The sequence below is a fragment of the Neltuma alba genome, unplaced genomic scaffold (assembly GCF_004799145.2).
Source record: "Neltuma alba isolate B1F8T4 unplaced genomic scaffold, ASM479914v2 tig00013636_pilon, whole genome shotgun sequence".
Taxonomy (NCBI): Eukaryota; Viridiplantae; Streptophyta; class Magnoliopsida; order Fabales; family Fabaceae; genus Neltuma; species Neltuma alba.
In genome coordinates this window covers 117,280-132,283 of record NW_021637820.1, presented here as the reverse complement: position 1 = coordinate 132,283, position 15,004 = coordinate 117,280, and the positions used below count along the sequence as shown (strand labels likewise).

Sequence of the window (15,004 nt, the reverse complement as noted above, 5' to 3'; positions counted from 1 at the left end):
AATTTCCTTGATGGTTGAAAGGAAAATCCGGGACACCTGAAGAAATTAAAATGTTAAAAAATATCCAAGATGAGTCACGGTCTAGGAAAAAATATAGACAGATATAATTAATAAAATACAGGTCAATGAAGTGCATTATAAATAGGCAAATCAAATGTATTAAGTAGTTTTTTTAAGGAGGTCGACCTTTCACTGAGTTATGACTTGTATCTTATCATCATCATTTTTGCTTCCTCCATGGAGATTTTTCTCCCTGTCCCTCTCTCTCTCTCTGTGTTCAACCAGAGGCATTGCACGCAACTGCTTTTATTTAACAATCATGTCACCTTTCAACATTCGATCCTAAGACTGCATTTTTATTTTTAATGATGTCCATATAAATGTAATCTTGATATCCTTTAATATTGATTTTTGTTTTTTTGTTTTTTCCTTTTACATGGAGCCAACTTGTATCCATATTGCTAAATAATACTACATCTGGTTATTAATATAATGGCTCCTTAACTAATTTAATTTACATAAATTGAAAAAAGAGACAAATTAGTCATTTATAACTCAACATCATTGAAATATTTATGTACAACATTAGATTTTATATCAATTTACAAGTTACGTAAATTAGTTTCAAAAAACAATAAACATGAACAACAAAATAAATTGATGTATTCTATTTAAAACTAAATATAACTCCATCTAACTCTTATCTCAGAGATCAGACGGAGTTTTTCGGATGATTCTATGAAAAATGGAGGATTTGAATATTACAGGAAATTTAGAAGCCTCAAGAATTCCATGGCATTAGTCAGTCCAAGGGGTAAAAAAAACAAAAGGAAAAGAACGTGCAAAGAGTACCATAATGTGTTTGAAGTGGAAAAGCTAGAGTTGCCATCATTTTTTTCTTTTTTTGCGCTTAATAAAAACCTTGTCAAGTTGAATATCAAACTGATGGATAAGCCGACGGGGTATACCAGAATCCAGAAAATGCCCTGGAATGGAAATTTATTTCTGTGCGCGTCTGACCCGCGTCCAGATCTCTATCGTCTTACTATTTTTCTCAATTTATTCGACCTCTGCTATCCTTTTACATTTTAACCTTCTCTCTATTCCGGGGGTAACATTTTTCAATCATTTAGGAAATTAAGAAATAGGAAAAATATATATACTTTTATACTGCTTCCAGTCTTTAATATAAAATCTTATTTGATTTTTGTTTTGGTCCTAAATATAAGACCCAATCCATTTTTGTCTCTCATATTTATTTATTTTTTCCTAAAATAGTCATTCTAATAATAATATTTCTAACCAACAAACTTGATTAGTAAGGATATTTTATAAAAGACAATACTTATTTATTACAAATAATTAATTTAATTTGTTTTTTTAATCTATTTAAATAAGTCAATTAGTTCTTATATTTAGAAGTGAATGTAGTATATCATTATATATAATTTAACATAAAGTCGGTATGTCTCGGAGCAGGTGATATTTGTATCAAAATGTATAGTGCACAAGACTGGTTAATAAAAGTCTGCTTTCTTGTCAGACTTAGTAACCCCAGAAAAATACATTTTAAAGAAGAATTCAAACAAATCATTTGGTAAGCAACGTAGTTGCATGAAATGTTGGCTTCCCAGAGAGTTGGAATTGTAGGTCGTTGAAAGTTCGATTACTTTGGCGTGACTAGAAAGGCAAAAGACCGAAGCCTAGTTTTGTAGCGAATTTATATACAGGGAATACAGTGAAAGAGCTCAAATACAAAAATCTTGTCATGAACTAAACATTCTTTTTTTTTTTTTTTACCAGAGAACTAAACATTCATTTCATGAGAGTGGTGAGCTAAAAATCATTCAGTGTAAAAAGTAACAGAGAAATTATCACCTGATCGTGCCTATTAAAACTAGACGTCTGATCCTAATTATAAGAGCTAGCTGACTAATGTGAAAAGATTAAGAAAAGAAGTTAAGTTAAATATTTATTTAAATATTTGTTGTCTTTCCTAAAATATTCTTGATAATCAAGTGTATTGATTAGAACTACTATTATTAGAAGGACTACTTTGAAAAAAAATACATAAATATGAAAGACAAAGTGGATTAGGATTTTATATTTAGGACCAAAATAAAAGTCAAACAAGATTTTATATTAAAAACCGGAGGTAGTATATATTAACAAATTTAGACAACACTTGACTTGCAATAATAATACATTTTTTTAAGGAATTTTTGATTTGGGGTTATGCAATATCTAGGTTTTTATACAATACTTATATCTAAGTTTTTATATTTATTACAACAAATTTTCCAATCACATATGGTAAGTGTACTATTTTTTATTTATTATTATTTAATTATAAATTCACATAAAATAAAATAAAATACATAGTCATATGTGATTAGAGAATTTGACATTATGAATGTAAAAAACTTGATCTAAATATTTTCTTATGATTACTACTTTTTTTTATCATAAATGTTAAAGTTAGCTAGGGAGTTAAGTGGAAAAAAAAGTTAGGGAGTTGTGTTTGATAATAAATATAGAATCTTAATTCATGTTATCTCTCATATTTATTATTTTTTCTGACTTTGCATAGAGACATTTTAAGGAGCTTGTCATATTTTAGGGTAGAGCGGTGCTCAATACCAAATCTTTCCAGTGCCTTAAAAAAAAAAATTCAGTATCATAATATTATTTTTCAGATATATCTATTATCCTGATATTATTTTTTTGATTTTTTTTATTATGCATTGAACACCATAAATCATCATAATAAATAAAATTAAGAAAAAACCAGGTTCATAAAAAAAATAATATAAAAGTATCAGATGCATCACAAATAAAATTGAGATATTGGATGCACAAATGACATAGTACTACTATATTCTACGTACTTCACCCTTAAAAATAAGAAATAATTCATTAACATGCAGGGTTCAATGACTATCTAATTTTTTTAAGGCTTCTAAATACTTTTGATTTTTTCAGGTAAAAGTAAAAACGATAAATGTCATTAAAAAAAACGATAAACAATGGTAAATTATAAGTCAATTGTTGTAATAATGTACAAAATATTAAAAAAAATCGTTGGAAAAAGGAAGGAAAAAAATTCAGACAGCCATCCATTTGTAATCATATGTATTAATTTATTAATTATGAATACATGTATATCAAATATCAATATAATTATTCCTTGCACTATTATTTGACAGTGGAAAGAGTATGATTTTAAAATTAGCGATATTTCTCCCTCCAAATGCCATAGGGACACTTTCCGGGAGGGCTTGTATGCATGCCCTTCTTTCATTGATTCTTCCATTCCGTCCACTTCAGAGGCAACTAGCTTCTGCAGGAAGGCTTCTATTGATTCTTCTCAACATTTTATTTTCAAATATATTCCTAAAGAATAACCAGAAGAATTACAATAAGGAGCTTGAAAGAATGTTGGGCCTAATGGAATCGCAGTCTGTGCTTCTCTGGAACAGTTTGCCGATTCCCCTGAAACCGGCGACGACGATCTCCACTTCCTTTGCTCCAGCCCTAACTCCTCGAAGACGTCTAACGACTTCGGCATCAGCCATCTCATCGGAGTTAACTTCGAAACCAGAGACATCCAAGTCGATCCCAGCCACATCATCTGCAAAGTCATTTGTCTCGACTACTCCGCTCATTCATGCGGTGAAAAATCTAGGGTTTCGACCCACTCCAAAACTGGGGCTTCTGTCTCTCTTGTTTTCACTCTCCATGGTACTGTTATTTTAACCCTCTCTGTTTATTTGTTACTGACTTTGGTATTCAAAACAGAGTTTGGAAGCATATTTTTGCATATGAAACTTGAATTAGTTTCTCATGGTCATTTCTTCTCATTATCAGTTTGTCTTTTTGGTGTTTTGGTGGTAGGCTTTTGGTGCATTCTTTTCAGTGGCTTTGGTATCTGTTCCAACTGTAATTGTAAGTTCAAAAGGATTTCTATTCAGTGTTGTGAGCAAAGAATTAAGTTTTCATCTGTTTTAGCACATCTATAGCACATGTTTAGAATGGCTGGCATTTATTGGTGAGTTTTCATGCCATGCGCAGGCTTTTGGAAGATTAGGAGCTTCAATGAAAAAATTGTCTAAAGTTGCCTCAGAAGAGGTACCGGGAACTTTATCTTCTCTCAAACTTTCTAGTATGGAGGTGAACGACTTAGCTCAAGAACTTAGAAATCTCAGGTGATACTTCTCGAGTTCCTTTGTTCGTTATAAGTTGGTATAGATGTACAGTTTAAGCCTTTTCTGTCAGTCTATCTCTGATGGTGCGATGTCTTCCCTTCGTTTCAAGGCATGAAATTTCTGGAATTCGCACGGTAGAGAATGACAGAGACACTAGAGATGCAAGATCCTTCCGGAACAAGGACTCAATATCCTAATTCTGAATATCCCCAATTGCCTAGATAACCACTACGTTCTCCTGCACACCCCAACCAAAAAAAAAAAAAACTATATCTCTGAACTTACCGCCATGTGGGAATTGCTGAATGCTTGTCAGGCCTGTTCGTTCATCTGGTTCAGTTGAAAATGAAGCAGCTAGTGAACTCAAATTAAAGGAAACCATTGGTTCTTTTGAGTTTGGTGCTGTAATTGCAAAATGCTGAGAAAAGCTGATCGTGTATAGTGTTTCTTTTCGTAGTGGGATTAGTTTCCACGCTTCTCCTGAACCTTTAATTGCAAGATGTTTCATTATCCATATACATAAATACACGAAAAAAGATATGATCATGTTGTGCATCTCAGGAATTCTTTGTTTTTTTTTTGACTTGATGCAATTCTGGTTACAGAAGACTTGTACTTATTACTCAACAAATCAAACCATATGAATATTCACAGTTTTGCATACTTCTTGAGAGCTTTGTCAGCATCTTTTGCATGATCTGGGACTGGCATGTTGCTTAGAAGAGTAACCCTAGACGATGATACCAAGGATCTATTTTGAGAGTTTGAAGGATCTATCTTCCAAATTCTCACTTCCCATACCTGCTTCAAAATAGAGTAAAATTTGATGAGCAGGGTCTGTTTATGACGTTTGAATAGAGCAACATATGACTTCTATGTTGTAGAATTTAACCAACATGTAATTGCTCGTTATGGGGCATGTAGTTCCTAATCCAGTGAACATTTTCTCCTAAGAGTAAGAAGGTATGGTGTGATGCCCAGTGCCACATCGAGGGAAAATGAAACGGATAGTGTTTTCAATCCTTCTTAAGCTAACGATACTAAGCTGCCAAATAGCTGCAGATTAAAACTGAAACAGCCAATTAATTGATTGTTCACTTGAAACCAAACTCAAACTTTAACATTGGGGTGAGCTTGATTACTGTATTGGTTCAATTCTCTATCTGCTGGTTTATGTGTAGTAAAGTAGAAAACATTCTATGCTAATTTAAATATATGATGACCAGAGCACTTCCAACTTCACCGAATAGGAAAACTCAAGCACAAAAAAAGAAATGCTGAGGCGATATCAATCATGTTTAGCCGGAAAAATGTTCATATACTGACGAAAGAGGTTGGAATTTTCAATTTTTTAGTAATAGTTTTTCTTCTCAACTCTCAAGTTATTCGGCAGATCTCCAAGCAGTTTCTTTCAACAACTGGTCAAATGAACAGATTAATAACGATTTGGTCACGAGGCAGAGACGGAAACCAGAATGTGGCTATGTCGATTGTTGAGATGATAACAGTTTAGGGACAGAGGTTCTATGAGTAAAGAATGGAAACACTTGCATCCATTTATCTCTCTCTTCTTTTTTGGGGCCGGGGGGGGTGGGGTGGGGTTGCTATTTATAATTCTACGGTTTTCTTAAGTCGATCCATTTCATTAGCAGTGGCGGACTAAGCCAGATTAATGGCCTTGGCTCTGTGTGAAATCAGGCTTTACAGGAATAAGGTGATGTTCAACAGCTAAGTGCTGACAACATATGAGCCTGCTATGAATTTCACTACATCAGAATCAAGTTGCTTGGATGCAGGATAAGGAAGTTGTGGCAACAGGTACAGCAGATGGAATTCGGAGTAATGATTAAAGGGAGGGAGGATGTTGGAGGATAAATGATCGACTGTTCTTAATGGAAGAGGAGGCCAAAAAAACCAGAATTGTGCAAGGTCATTATTGGTCTATATGGTTCCAAGGTGATTTGGTCACGAAATGGGAATGAGAGGATATAAAATGGTAGGACTAAATCGCGTTTAATTCTTGATGGCTAACAGCAGAGCATCAGCTTATGGCGTGGGTAATGTATGAAGGAATTAAAGGTTTATTAGTTTATACCCATAATGTTGTGATTCTGTGATGTTTTTATTGATACCAGAAAGCTCATAAACTGAACCTTTGTGCATGGAAGGAACTAAGAGAGACAAAGATGCAATGTGAAAGAGGAAGGAAGACCTGGATGCTCTTGCCAACATGAAGAGGGGTGGCTTCAGCATGGACCAAGTCACCCAGCTCGGCGCGTCTGAGATGGTTGATGCTGAGCTGAACTCCGGCCACTCTTTTGAAACCAGAAGCCATGTGAGCTCCCATGCTTGCCAGGCCCTCTGCGATCATGGCCGACACCCCTCCATGTAAAACCTTGAACGGCTAAATTCGGTAACCACAAACATTGAGATTTCAGTAAATCAAGCGCAGAAGAAAGAAGGGGAAATTGGGAAAGAAGAAAAGTTGGGGGTTGACCTGGCAGCACTTATGAGTCACAGGGAGGCTGCCGGCCACCCTGTGGGGCGAGACGTCTTCAATCTCGAAGCCAATTGCGTGAAGAGGAGCATCCAAATCTGCGGTCTTTGATGATGAAGAGGCTTCGTCCTCCATTGAAAGAGCTGGGGCCTTGGAAGATGGAAAATGTTTGGTGAAGTCTAAGTGTTGAAGCGTTATAGGAAGTCGTTGATGGAGAGGGTATTTCGGACCATTCGTGAGAAGGAATGGTGGGTGGGTGCCACTGGTTGGGTAGGTGGCTGAAGGAAGATGAGGTGGTGATGGTCGATTCTCAATTCAATTCCACCTCCAAGCAAATTCCCTTTAAGCACTGTTTCTGCTTTCTATTGTAAAGAACAGACACGTGCCTTTTTGTCTTCATTCATATTGATGCTAAATTTTACTTGCTGCCTCTCTGTCTTTGCTCATATCCAGATATTCTACTTTAACCTTCTTTTTTTTTTTTTTTTTTCCTTTCACGTGTTGAATCAATTTCGTTCCCCTCCTACTTATGATGCCAAAATCCTGTTAAATGGCTCGTCAAAAAAAAAAAATCCTGTTAAATGGTCATCCTTGTGATCTTTTTCTCGATTCAAAATTAACTTTGCTAACATCTTAAAACATAAAAATTTATCAGGAAATCCTTCAAATTTTATATTATTTATCACATGAAATTTTAAAATACATATATAATTCAAAATATTTTTTATTAAACAATTTTTGAAGATATCAATTTTATCCTTGAAATGGGGAGCATGTGAACTGAGTTTGACCGGGTCGAATATCAACCTGGGGCCCGGTCCAGTGTTTTTAGTCTTGTACTCCTCATCTGGTGGGGGCTGGACTAACTTGGGCTAAAATCGAGCAAGTCGAGTCCAGTCCTTGATGGGCTGGGTCATGGGGTCCGCTGAAGTTCTCTCTCACTCCTTTATGCTCGGATGGCCCAATACAAACGTACTCCTTTTGTTGTTCTGTTCTCTGGCCCAGCCCACGGCCCATCAAAGGAAAGCAAGCAGGCTCATCATCTATCAAACTGCCTTTGGAACAATGCACACCCCACAATCCTTCATCTCTAATTATTATTCCCCTTTTTGCTAACCCCACAGTCCCTAATTACCCAGCAGGGTTTTAAAATCCTAGTTGGTCCTAAATACAGAGCAAAGATATGGTAATTGATTTTTCGGAGAAAAAAAAAATATTGCTCATCCTTAATAGCATCAAGTTGTTGGCATGATTTTAATTTCTCAACACATTTTATTGTGATAATAATTTTAGTGAATTTGTTTTTGTAAGTTTAGGAATATTGATGACCACCCCCCCCCCCCAAATCATGAAGCCAGTTAATAATGGGATAAAGTACATTTCTACGTAACAGGGAAAAAATCTTAGACCGACCGACCGGGGGGAATTATATACGTTACGTAGGGAAGTCAGATTCAATATAGTAGTATATCCATCCAAACAGTGAATAATGTTTCATCTTGTTGACTACAACTGACAGCATATTAGTGGTGAAAAAAATAGATAATATATTGAAAGATGGAGAAGGAAGCACAAATTGAACCCTAAGATATGCTTCCATGAAGCTCAGTAGTAAATAAAACTGAATAAATTAAAATAAATAAGGAATTATGTTGTCAAGTAATTGTTATTGGAATTATTAGCCAAATGAATTTTCATTATCACTCACCACATAAACTCGATGAAGCAGACATTCACATTCACGCAAGCAAGGATCCGTATCGAGTTTGAATTCACTTGTAAATCTTCAACGGTATATAAATTAAAAAAGTTACTTTCCACATTACAAAAAGGGCTATTCAAAAATATATCTCGGAAAGTCTCTCAGATTCTGAAAAATTAGAAATGAAGTCCAGAAATATCTAAAGCACTTCTCAGTACACTAATTAAAAATGAATTCCAAAAATTGACATAGCTATCCTTAATATAGCGTCTACTTAACTAATTTGTTAAATTAAAAAATTAGTTAAATTAATTATTTGTTAAATATATGTATCAATTTTTTTAAAATACTCTCTTAAATCATTTGTATTCTTATATTTAGAACTAAATTCAACTCTTCTAGTATCTTTTATATTAGAGATCGCATATGTATTTTAAATGGAGAGAAACCCATAAAAGATCAGGAAATTTGTAGAGAGAAACACATGATATGTGACATCTGAATATTAAATAATTTTGTGTAATAAATCATAAAAGTGTGTTCATAATCATCTAAGGAAGATTACGAAATCCCAAGTGGCTTTAATTAAATATATAGTTACATGGTGGGAAAAAGGAAGATAATCATCATCGCCACCTTTTTTGAATTATGATTAAAACCCACAAATACAAATACATGTATGAACCTAACTTTTATAGATATACGCCTAACAGTATCTTAACTTTTCTTTTGTTTTTTTTTTAAATTAAGATCGTCCCTAAATAAAGGGCTTTTATGAAGTGCATAAAGAACAGCAACACGATTCCCCAATCTCACAACCAACAAAGGCACACATTTGTTTAGGCCAACATATTGACATATAAAATTGAAAATGAAAAAAGTGAGGAGAAGGAATTGTTAAATACATACCCCTCTAATCCTAATTTATAAGGTAAAGATAAAATTTTTCTTATTTTTATTTATAAATCAACCCATTAAATTTTTCTAACATAAATATATTATTATATCTTTTATTTATTATAGTATGGGTGGTTTTTTTTTTAAAAAAAATGTATATATTAAATCAGAGTAAAATTAAAAAGTTGTTAAAAATTTTAAGACAGAGTTAATGAGCAGTTTAAGATTTTTTTTTTTAATCTATAAACAAAATTAAAGGAGTACATATATAGACATAAGATAATGCGATAAAATGAAACGTACATGAGGTACATAATAAAGGAAGACAGCTTGAAGGCACTGTGTGTTGGAATAGGAATTTCTGGGAAGATCACAGTCTCTCACCACCTTCACCACAAACTGACACTTCTCTATGTGTATATCTAGAAACCTAGCTTCCTTCTTTGCAAAGATCACCCAAAAAAACCAATATACTAACAATGTAGAGCTGGAAAAGTGGTTCATTTCTATATATACAAGAGGGGGAAAGCAAAACCACAAAAGCTTTGCTTTGCATTTTGTTCTTGTTATTTTTTTCTGTTTGCAGATAAAGATGGTACAGGACCTGGTATTATTATATGTAAGCAAATATATATAAACATATATTTTGTGGCTCTTAGGCATAGTTGTTGCATTCGTAGCTAAGTATATATAAAGACAGCTTAGAGATATTTTTTTTCCTTCACTTTTTAAAGTACTTGTTCTTCTTCTTGCTGCTTTCTGCATCTTTTCTGAATTATTATATAAGATCACTGTGTGAAGTGTGAACGCAAATCGTATTTCATTGGTGAGAAAGGAGGCTTCCGGCTTTTAGGAGCAGTACTTTTAATGTACGCTTACTTATTCAGTAATTTATTATACGATCTGTAGTATATAATCAGGACTGATTGCTCCATTGAAGGATGTGCTATTTTTATAAAAAAAAAAATTATAGTAAGTTCTTGCTAGGAAGTTTCTCTCTGCATGTGCTAAATGCTTAACAGGTCGGTACTTTGAATCCTATGATTTCAGTGACTTCTAGGATTAGCTTAATGATGAGTTACTTTGCTTTTATATTTGTATATGTGCTGGAAGCTGGTCTGTAATTTTTTTTTTATAATGATAACTGAAATTCATTAATCAAAACAGAGAATACACATAATAGAAAACAATAACACTCTTTTATCACCATCTGCCTTTGGTTTAGGAGATGAAAGTAGATCAAGCCGATGAGAGAGTCTAGTTAAGGATTTGTTTGAATTAGCGATTGGAAAAACAGTTTATTATCAATTTGACTTTTGAAAAAGTTAGATTGAGTAAAAGTTAAATTGGTAATTTGAATTGTATTTTATAAAAGTTAGTTTGTAAAAATTAAATTGGGTAAACAAATTGTTTGGATTATACTTGAATAAAAATAAATTTAGTTTGTATGATTACCAAAATGGGTATGAATTTTATTAGATAACAAAAAATGATTAAAAATATAAATTTACAAAATATAACAATTTTATATTATTATAACAGGAAAAAGTTATATTTAATGAATAAAATATATTTAAATTAGAAATCATATTAATGTAAAAAAAATTTACACCAAATAATATTACATAATTAATTAGATGATATACTCTGTATAATTTATGTAAATATAAAATAAAAATAATATTAAAAATTAAAAATATTATAAAAACTGTTGAAAATGATTTTAACTTAAGAGAATATTAAAAATAAATAACTAAAAATTAATTTGGAAGCATGAGAAATATATAGAGAAAAGCATAAAAATAACATAGACATAAGGGCAAAAATATCTTTTAATTTCAAAAAGCTATTTTTTCATAAATCATAAGTAAGTTTTAAGTGCTTTTACAATCATGCTTAAAAAAGTAGTTTTTGACTTATAAATCAGATTGGACAAAAACTGTGAAAAGAAACTCCTAGTTTTGCAAACTAACTTATTACATCTATAAGTTATTTTTTCCTCCCAAAACACCACCCCAAACAGGCTATAAGTAATCACACTCCTAGTCACTACTTGTACATGCATAATTTTTACATCTACATACATAGTTATTGATTAAAATTTTTACCTTTACTTTTGGGTGGATAGAAGACAAATATAAACTACTCTTCCGGTCCTAAATATAAGACTCTTATACTAGTATGTATAAGGGTCTTATATTTAGAACTGAAGGAATATCGCCTTATAAACACCAATCGTTATTTGAATTTTGGAAGTACAAATATCAAACTTAAAGATCTTCTTCATATCTTAAGAAAATCACACTAACCCAACTCACATCTAAGATTTAAAATAAGTGGGTATGAATTAAGCAATCCAGCCGCCTCCTCTCCTCTTTTTTTCTTTCTTCTTTTTTCCTTTCTCTTTTTATTTTAACCCTCTCATTCCAAAAGCTTCTTCCAGATGTGTAATTTATGAACCTTTATACCAAAGACTTGAACTTTCCAGTCCAAGTAGTTGTTATTCCTGCCATCTGGATTCCAAGAAAGAGTTTAAAAATGAGAAAAAGAAGAACCGAGTGTAATCCAGGGAGACTCTATACGTAGAGAGATGACATAGTTATATACGCGTAGATTCAACAAAGGCATCAAGCTAGCTAATTCTGTAGGCATTATTTAAAAACACCAAATATCTAAAACAAAGAATGAAGCATCTCTTTTTTTGACGCAGGAAACTAAATCACACTGACCTGCCTAACTAGACACAGTTTTCTACCATTTAGCTATTAAAAACCATTTGTCTGCTATATCTTCATCACTTATTTCGCCAAATCTGAGTTCTTTATCAGATAAAAAATTGCTTTTTTTTTTTTAACTGGAAGGAATAAGACTGGACTAATTAATACTATTACTCTGAATAAAGTTAAGTAGTTACATGTAATATAAACATGTGTTACTGTTCGTTAGGGAAAGCAAAGTTGGGCAGCGTATGACCAAATCACCAGAGAAAGTCAAAAGCAGGGGACAGGAGTGGTTTTGCTTCTCCACCCGGGGGGGGGGGGGGATTTTTACAGCCATGCCTCTCTTGTGAGTCTTATCAGAGAATCCTCACCGTCCATTTCCTTCCTCATAAAAAAAAAATAGCCTCTCACAAAGCTTGCTCTATAAATACAACCTTCGTATCCATGCGGCTTCAGACTACAAGTTGCTTGGTTCTCAAGAACCCCCTTGAGATAATATCAAACAGCGAGTCTCACAGAATCACCACTACCACATCATCATCATCAAACCCCGCCAAGAAGAGAAGAAGAAGACGATCAATTATCAGCATCAGGAAAGTGAGAATGGGAGCAAAGAAGTCATCATTCTCATCATTCTGTGGCATATTCAAGTCGTGCTTTTCAAGTGGAAGCAGAGATGATTACTACTGGGAAGATGGTCCCGGTGGAGAAAGGATATTTGCAAGTGATGAAGACAGAGGCCGTTGGGTCGCAGAGCCTGGTATTGACAGGAAAGCTTCTGCTTTCATTGCTCGTTTCTATGCCTCCCGTGTCTCAGACTCTGAGCATCAGTTCGCTTCTTAAGCGCAAAAACAAGACAAGAACAAGAACCTTCCTTCTCCTCTTCTTTGATTTTCCATTCTTGCAAACTAGTTTTAGCTTTCTTCTCGAAATTCTGACCAATCTTGTTAGCTGGAATAATGTGGTCCTCAATAATGTAAAAACATTTATTCATTTATGTTATTACGTGTGATTTCATTTACATCCATTCTGGCTATTATTCCTCTTCTTCCTCTCTATTTTCTTTTACTTTACTGCTGATTATAATGCATGGGGGTGTCAAGCATTTTGTTCATGACATAAAGCTTGAATATGTTTAACGGGAAAGATCTTGGGATTTGGAGATGAATAATGTGGTGTTGGCATAAGAACTTCACAAAAGGATTGGTTAATATTCCAGAGAAGTTTATTAAAAAAGAAATAATTGGATGCTGAACAGTCTAGTTCGTGATGTTTAAGTTTTCCAAGTGATTGCTGAATGATACTGTTTTAAGTAGTGACACAAGTATTTATTCTAGTTTTTGGACGAGAACTTGCAGTAGTTGCTTCTTCAAGTAACTAAATGACGACATATGACAGGAGGCCATAATTTGATAGTACTAATTCTCTCTTTCTGCGAATCTTCAACTTTGTAAAGCCATGTTGAAATGATGCATTTTGCTGTCAAGAAAAGAAATCATGGGAGTACAAGATGTACAATATCAAGTGTTATCTTTCTTTCTTTTCTTTTTTTGATTTGATAGCAGCTCTTGGCTATATTTCTCTTCACCTATATTTTATCCCTTCATATATTCCCTGGTTCTTTTCTCCAAGAGACAAGAAGATATTGGATTTTTCTTTTCCAAAAAACAAAAAAGAAAAATTAAAAAAGTTGCGACCAGGTGCAGATTGAACATAACTCGCTGAAAGAATCACATGCACGGAGAACATTGGTTTCGCGATTTTGTCAAAAGATGGTACTGTCATTGAGAGAAAATAATTCAGCTTTGTCTGCTGCATAAATTTGGAAGCACAATATCTCATACCAAACTTCTCTTTCAACCAAGTAATTAGTGCCATGGGAAAAAAAAATGAAGTATTCAATGTGTTCAACACATCAGAAGTATAAGGTACTACCTCTAGTCCTTAATATAAGATCTTATTTGATTTTTATTTTGATTCTCAATATAATACCTCAATCCATTTTGTTTCTTATATTTATGTATTTTTTCCAAAATAGTCCTTCTAATAATGATAATTTTAGCCAATATATACTTGATCAGCAAAAATATTTTAGGAAAGATAACACCTATTTATCCTATTTTCGTAATTTACTCAAATTAGTTAGTTAGCTCTGATATTTAAAACCAGAGGTAATTTATACGTTGATTGAAGTCTATATGCATCAACTTGATAAGAACATGAGTTCTTACCGTAAATTTAGGTAGCATACTTTTTTTCTTTAATTCTATGTTTCTTTAGGCATGGGTTTTTCCCAAGCAGTTTTGTCTTGGCCTCTCTCAATAAACATAAGGTTTTTGACCTACCTTGTGTTCCCCCAGAGAAGTCAGAAACTTCAAACTTGAAGATAACGCTGTTTCTTCTTGTTTTATTGGTGACCATGTTTATTTAATTCTTCTGGGCATTTACTTTTCCATGATCCGGTAATGCATGCAGATAATCCAACATTTGCTGCAACTATATTGTTTCTAAAATTGAAAGTACGGAGATTGGTTCTCAACTTAAAATCAAAAAGTCTAGTCTAAAGCAGGAGCTTGTATTGCCAATGTAGTAGAGGGGGAAAATATGGAAACTGAGGACAGCATATAATTAAAGCTTTTTTTTTTTTTTTGGGTACTGTCTTCAGCTTCTTTTTAGTTTTTATCGGATAAACTTGCATAGGTTCCATTTCGTTTTTTTAAGGATTATGTCAGAATTAAAAGACATGACAGCATCCAAAAACTTGATATGCACAATAGTGACAGCATACTGTTAGATATATTGATAATGGAAGAACTAGAGAGGTGCAATAATGCCAGTGGCATAGGCTATAGTTTTATATATATATATAGAGAGAGAGAGAGAGAAAGAGAAGTTTGTGCTCTTATGCTTTTCTGGGGTTCACTTTAAAACCATTGGCAAAGGTTGATTGGAATCTTCAATAAATGTACACTATCAGAATGAC

General features: G+C 33.3%; 3 protein-coding genes across 3 annotated transcripts; 2 read left to right on the top strand and 1 right to left on the bottom strand.

Annotated features, from left to right (window-relative positions):
• Window positions 1–3,281: 3,281 nt before the first annotated feature.
• Window positions 3,282–4,868, top strand: LOC114738603 (uncharacterized). Its single transcript, XM_028926671.1, has 4 exons — window positions 3,282–3,741; window positions 3,895–3,945; window positions 4,072–4,205; window positions 4,315–4,868. The coding sequence occupies exons 1-4, from the start codon at window positions 3,283–3,285 to the stop codon at window positions 4,400–4,402; spliced, it is 732 nt and encodes a 243-aa protein (XP_028782504.1). The 5' UTR covers window position 3,282; the 3' UTR covers window positions 4,403–4,868.
• LOC114738604 (1,4-dihydroxy-2-naphthoyl-CoA thioesterase 1-like) lies at window positions 4,777–7,124 on the bottom strand. Its single transcript, XM_028926672.1, has 3 exons — window positions 6,703–7,124; window positions 6,418–6,609; window positions 4,777–5,006 (listed from the first exon to the last, which is right to left on the bottom strand). Exons 1-3 carry the CDS (start codon window positions 6,835–6,837, stop codon window positions 4,854–4,856), a joined length of 480 nt encoding a protein of 159 aa, XP_028782505.1. The 5' UTR covers window positions 6,838–7,124; the 3' UTR covers window positions 4,777–4,853.
• A 5,374-nt stretch (window positions 7,125–12,498) lies between these two features.
• Window positions 12,499–13,042, top strand: LOC114738605 (uncharacterized). The gene has a single exon (XM_028926673.1). It carries the CDS (start codon window positions 12,625–12,627, stop codon window positions 12,862–12,864), a length of 240 nt encoding a protein of 79 aa, XP_028782506.1. The 5' UTR covers window positions 12,499–12,624; the 3' UTR covers window positions 12,865–13,042.
• Window positions 13,043–15,004: the final 1,962 nt, after the last annotated feature.

What these genes read in the sequence shown, in the direction of transcription:
- LOC114738603 (XM_028926671.1), top strand. Translation starts at nt 3,283, where the DNA reads ATGCATGCCCTTCTTTCATTGATTCTTCCATTCCGTCCACTTCAGAGG. An exon ending in TCTTGTTTTCACTCTCCATG is followed by an intron (nt 3,742 to 3,894) that starts GTACTGTTATTT and finishes TTTTGGTGGTAG; the next exon opens with GCTTTTGGTGCATTCTTTTC. An exon ending in CAAGAACTTAGAAATCTCAG is followed by an intron (nt 4,206 to 4,314) that starts GTGATACTTCTC and finishes CTTCGTTTCAAG; the next exon opens with GCATGAAATTTCTGGAATTC.
- LOC114738604 (XM_028926672.1), bottom strand. Translation starts at nt 6,837, where the DNA reads ATGGAGGACGAAGCCTCTTCATCATCAAAGACCGCAGATTTGGATGCT. An exon ending in TGACTCATAAGTGCTGCCAG is followed by an intron (nt 6,610 to 6,702) that starts GTCAACCCCCAA and finishes TACCGAATTTAG; the next exon opens with CCGTTCAAGGTTTTACATGG. An exon ending in ATGTTGGCAAGAGCATCCAG is followed by an intron (nt 5,007 to 6,417) that starts GTCTTCCTTCCT and finishes ATTTTGAAGCAG; the next exon opens with GTATGGGAAGTGAGAATTTG.
- LOC114738605 (XM_028926673.1), top strand. Translation starts at nt 12,625, where the DNA reads ATGGGAGCAAAGAAGTCATCATTCTCATCATTCTGTGGCATATTCAAG.